Raw genomic sequence first — 5,925 nt, forward strand, 5'->3', positions numbered from 1 at the left:
AGAATTGTAGCATAAGGCCGGGCCGTGGTGGCGTATGCCTTTAATCCCAGCACTCAGGAGGCAGACGCTGGAAGATCTCTGTGAGTTCGAGGCCAGCCTGGTCTACAGAGTGAGTTCCAGGAGAGTCTCCAAAATAATACAGAGAAACCCTGCCTTGAGAAACCAAATGAATGAATGAATGAATGAATGAAATAGAAAAGAATGGTAGCATAAGCCTGTAATCCAAACACTTTTAAGTATGTGTATTTGTGTGTGTGTCTGTGTAGGTGCTGAGACCTGAAGTCTGGTTCTTACAAGAGCTATGTAAGCTCTTAACTGCTGAGCCATCTCTCTAGCCCTACATTTTTAAAAAGCAAAGAACAAAACCTCAGACTTTCTAAATTACCTGCAATTCTATTGTACATGTATGATAAGGAAACAATGGAAGTCACTATCTTAATACTCAACAATAATGAAGCCTACTTGGCTAACTACCTGACATATCACTGTATGTGCTAGCCAATTATGTTCCTGTGCAATGTGTCACAGTGATCTGTGTGACACTTCATGTGGAACACAGTTGAGGTTTTTCTGTGAACAGTGAATCAATTATATTGTCTTTGAGTCATTTTACCTCTGCAGGGCCATTTCTGAACAATAACTGGGGAAATGGTAAGCTGTTTACTAACTGCTGTACAAAAGAGGTAAGTCTCCCAGCTCTTTCAAAAGATTAAAACCATTTGACCACTATTCCCTTTGGTTCTGAGGTGTTGTCATACACGGCGATGTTTGAATGTGTTTGTTTTTTTAATTAAATGAATGTGTGTGTGTGTGTGTGTGTGTGTGTGTGGTATATGGGTGTTTGCACACATCAGGGGTTTGTGTACACATGCTTTAAGAATGCACATACAGAGAGGCCAAAAGAACACCAAATGTCTTCTGTGATTTTCTGCTTTATTCCCTTGAGACAGGGTATCCCACAGAACCTGGATCTTGCAATATTTTTATCTAGGCTGGCTTACCAAAAAGCCCCCAAAACAATCCTGCCTTTTCCTTCCCCGGGAACTGCCCTGTCACACCCCACAATCATTGGATTACAAGCAAGCTAGGCTACTCCAGGAATTTTCTGTGGATGCTGGGGATTTGAACTCATGCTTGCACAGTATGCACAGTCACTCATGGAATCATTTCCCCAGCCCTAAATGTACATATTTTAGGAAGGAAAATGAAGAATTTCTAAACATTGTTACTTTAATTTATTTTCTTTAAATAAAAAGAGGGTTATACATGTAAATTGTTTAAAATTTCTATTTCAAGTAACCAAGACAAAAAGTTACTTAATAAATTTAAAATTGTACCAGGCATGGTGATATGTACTTGTAAGGCAGCACTCGAGAGAGTCAAAGGCAAGAAAATTCCTGCTAGTTTGAAACTGTCCTAGGTTACAGAACAAGACACTATCTCACACACCCCACTCCAAGTACAGGACAGATCTTGAAAGAAAAAACTGGAAGAATGTAATGGTGGGAACAGGCAAAAAGCACCTTGTCATAAGTACTGTCATTTTGACTTTAGACTCCATTTTACCTGTTGGGTGAAACAAAGTTCAGGTTCCCAGGCCCTAGGGGAGCTGGAAACATTCTACAGCTGACCCACCTCCTAAAACCGTACAAATAGTCATTATGTATCTTTAGTTCTCTAGAAGCATTATAGCTGGTCCTAACAACAGAAGGAACAAATGGATCTGACTGGTTGGACTGAAAAGCTTGTGTTGTATATGAGTTGATAATGATGAAATCTTCAAGGAAGCCCCTAATCTCTAAATCCTGATTGGTGAAAATTGTAACTGTAACTTGACAGCAAATGTTTGTAATTTTTGTGATTAAATACTTGCTTCAACTGACATGGGGGGGGGGTTTCACAATTCAGCTCCTGAATCTGTTCTGCAGCCCTGGTCAATCAGCCCCCTCCCCTTCTTTTGTCCTGCCTTGCATTAAATCTTGCCTTGCAATAACCTCTTGGGTCTGCTTGGATGGATTCAGAGCCTGGGACCACAACAGTAAGAGCTGGGAGATGGGGGAGGACCGCTGAGAAACACTGTCTTCTGGATGTGACATGCCATTGTACCAATGAACTCACAACAGCTACTGTTACTTACGCAGGCCTGGACAATAGTGGGTCCGTCAGCCTTCTACCAAGGATAAAAGGAGCTCATGAGACTCCACCACTGAGGAGCTATTAGTAGGTAATGGACGAGGGGTGTAATTTTCTCAGGCTTCAATAAATGACCCCAGCCCCACAGACTTAGGGCTGCTATTGCTGTGATCAAACACTATGACCAAAACAGCTTGGGGAGGAAAGGGTTTATTTGACCTATACTTCCATGTCATTGTTCATCATTGATGGAAGTCGGGGCAGGAACCCAGAGTCAGGAGATGATGTGGAGGCCATGAAGGAGTTACTGGCTTGCACAAGACTTGCTCAGCCTGCTTTCTTACAGAACCCAGGAGCACCAGCCCAGGGATGGCCCCACCTGCAATGGGCTGGGTCCTCTCCCATCAATCACCAATGAAGAAAATGCCTTACAAGTCAGATCTTATGGATATATTTAATTGAGCTTTCCCTTTCAGATAATGTTAATATAAAAAATAGCCAGTACACTGAGGAAACTCAGTGGGTTACAGAAACAACAAAAGGCATGAACATAGGAGTGGGGGGGCTTTGGAGGATGAAATGGTTCTGCAGGAGTAGGAAGGGATAAGAAAAGGGCAATGAATATAATCAAAACACATTATATGCCTTATGATATTGTCATGGAATAAATGAAAATGCTCAAGAGCAACGAAAACCTGCAAAGGTTGCTTGTGCATGTTTCTCCATTCTTCTGAGGGCTTCCCCAGCATTGAATTTTGTTTCACTGTACAAATGCCTGTCTTTCTAAACTGTAAACTCAGTAAGTGTAGGAATGGTATTCACTTTTTGGTATGTTAAGTAGAAACATAATATTTAATGTAAAAATTGCCTAAATGGGGAACGATGGGGCACTTCCGGAAGTGCAGAGCGTTGTTTCCGAGGGGACGATCTTCTGAAACGGACAGCAGACTGAAGTGTCCTCCTTGTCTATGAAATGCAGTTATCACAGCAGTTGGACCTGTTTCCTGAATGCAGAGTGACCCTTCTGTTATTTAAAGATGTAAAAAATGCAGGAGACTTGAAAAAAAAAAGCCATGGAAGGATCTATCAATGGCTCATTGATAAACCCTAATGTGATCGTCGATCCATTTCAGATACTTGTGGCAGCAAACAAAGCTGTTCATCTCCACAAACTGGGAAAAATGAAGACAAGGACTCTGTCTACTGAAATCATCTTCAACCTCTCCCCAAATAATATTTCAGAGGCTTTGAAGAAATTTGGTATCTCAGAAAGTAACACTTCAGTTCTCATTGTTTACATTGAAGAAGGAGAAAAACCAATACACCAAGAGCACCTAATATCTCAAGTGGAAGGCCAGCAGGTACCTTGGGAATGTCTTCCAGAAATAACAAAGCTCTCAGAAGTCAAAAAGATATATAAACTGTCATCACAAGAAGAGAGTATTGGGACATTATTGGACGGTATCATTTGTAGGATGTCAACAAAGGATGTTTTATAAGATGCCCAAACATCAACAGAAAAATCTCAGAGTTAATCACCTGATGGTTTTTTCCTGGTTATAAAAATTAACATATCACTGAAAAGGGGAAAAGTAAACCTCTGCTAGCCCTACTTTTTTTTTCACTTCCTAAAGATAGCCCCTGTCACTGTTTTTGCCATTGTCTTCCAGTCTGTTTGTATTTCAATACATTTTATTTTTGTACAATTGGAATAAAAAATGCAAGCACCTGGAAAAAAAAATGCCTAAACGAGTCAGGCAGTGGCGGTGGTGGCACACACCTTAAATCTCAGCCCTCCAGGAGGCAGTGGTAGGTGGATCTCTGTGAGTTCAAGGCCGCTCTGGTCTACAGAGGGAGTTCCAGGACAGCCAGAGCTACAAAGAGAAATCCTGCCTCTCCCCCCAAAAAAGAACAAAAGTAGATAATGTGTTCAAGACATGTTGTTTTTTTAATTACATTTATTTACATGTGAGTGCACATGCTTACAATAGGTGTGGAGGTCAGAGGACAACTTTCAGGTGTCAATCTTCTCCTTCCGCTATATGGGCTCTGGGGACCAGACTCACCTTATCGGGCTTGAGTCAAGAGCCCTTTTCCTCTGAGCCCCCTCCCGCACTGAGGCAGGGTTTCATATAGTCCAGGTTGGACTTGGTGTAGTCAAGACAGACCTTCAACTGTTTATCTTCCCGCTTCCGTCTCCCAAGTGCTGGGATAGCACATGTCCCACCGCACTGGCTTAACCCTGGAGATTTGAAGCTGCTGTGTTTAAGTATGTGCTTGACACTAATTGATTCCTGGTGAATGCAAAGCTGAGCTGGGGATATACTGCTCAGATTCTCTGTGACCTGTAAGAGTGTAGAGAAACATGGCCAGCGTGTGATAATATAAATCCAGAGCTGGTCAGGAGCTTAAACAGCTAAATATCATTTTCCTTTCTTTGCAGAGGAATAAACTGACAGCAATGAGAATGAAATAGCAGAGAGCATATAGCTACTTACCGGCGGACCGCAGTCTGTGGGGCTGGGTCTCTTTCCACTAGCTCGAGGGCACACTAGTCTAGGAAAGGCAATGCATGCATTGCCCACTGGACAAGCCAGTCCAGATTCCTTCTTCAGAAAAAAAAGATGCTGTGCTTGCTTAGGGGACTTTGGAAGAACAGCTATTTAAGCAAAGATAAGCTAATATCCTCCCCAGAGTGTTGCTCAACGTGTTTGATGTGGTAATACTAAGGCACTGTGACTCTCCAAGACATAGAGTGTGAAGAGCATGCAGGCATTCTCAAACTTACTTATCCTCTTCATCTTTTTCCTTCCGAGAATGTTGTAAAGAGCAACATTTGGGAAATACTGCTTTCGGACATTCTAGGAAGGAAGGATTCATTCATACTTACCGCCGCTTTTTCTTTGGGTTTGGTTTTTGGGTTTTCTTTTTTCTTTAATTTATTTTATATCATTTGTTTATATTTATTTTTGTTTTTTGTTTTTTCGAGACAGGGTTTCTCTGTATTGTTTTGGAGGCTATGCTAGAACTTGTTCTGTAGAAGAGGCTACAGAACTCACAGAGATCCACCTGCCTCTGCCTCTGCCTCCTGAGTGCTGGGATTAAATGAGTGCGCCACCAATGCCTGGCCAGGTTTTGGGTTTTCTTTTCTTTTCTTTTTTGGTTTTTCAAGACAGGGTGTCTCTGTATTGTTTTGGGGGCTGTCCTAGAACTCTCCCTGTAGACCAGGCTGGCCTCGAACTCACAGAGATGTGCCTGCCTCTGCCTCCCGAGTGCGGTTTTTGGGTTTTCAAGACAGGTTTCTCTGTGTATCCCCGTTAGACAAAGCTGGCCTTAAACTCAGAGATCTGCTTGTCTCTGTTTCTAATTGCTGGGATTTTTTTTCTTTATTTTAACTTTATTGTATGTGTGTTGGTATGAAGGTGTCACATCCCCTAAGATGGAGTTACAGTCAGTTGTGAGCTGCCATGTGGGTTCTGGGAATTGAACCTGGATCCTTTGGAAGAGCATCCAGTGCTCTTAACTGCTGAGTCATCTCTTCACTCCCCCTCCCCACACACACCAATTGCTGGGATTAAAGGCATGAACCATCACTTCTCAGCTCCACAGCTTTTATCTATATTTAAAGGTGTGTTCTTTGCTGTATACTTTTTTTTAAAAATACTTTTGGGCTTTCGTGTATAACCTTGGTCCTAGCTTCTGTGGTTGTTTTTTAATACTTTTATTTTATTTTTATTTTGTGTGCATTGGTGTTTTCCCTGCATATATGTCTGTGTGAGGGTGCCGGATCCT

At 42.0% G+C, this 5,925-nt stretch overlaps 1 protein-coding gene across 1 annotated transcript; it reads left to right on the forward strand.

The window, feature by feature from the left end:
* The first annotated feature begins 1,298 nt into the window (after positions 1-1,298).
* On the forward strand, positions 1,299-3,794 carry LOC121137186 (EKC/KEOPS complex subunit Tprkb-like). The gene is given in 2 exon segments (XM_040739143.1): positions 1,299-3,193; positions 3,195-3,794. Coding segments are annotated over 2 exon segments (525 nt in total). The 5' UTR covers positions 1,299-3,106; the 3' UTR covers positions 3,633-3,794.
* The last annotated feature ends 2,131 nt before the right edge of the window (positions 3,795-5,925 follow it).

The sequence above is a fragment of the Mesocricetus auratus genome, unplaced genomic scaffold, assembly GCF_017639785.1.
Source record: "Mesocricetus auratus isolate SY011 unplaced genomic scaffold, BCM_Maur_2.0 Super-Scaffold_100676, whole genome shotgun sequence".
In the NCBI taxonomy this organism is placed as follows: domain Eukaryota; kingdom Metazoa; phylum Chordata; class Mammalia; order Rodentia; family Cricetidae; genus Mesocricetus; species Mesocricetus auratus.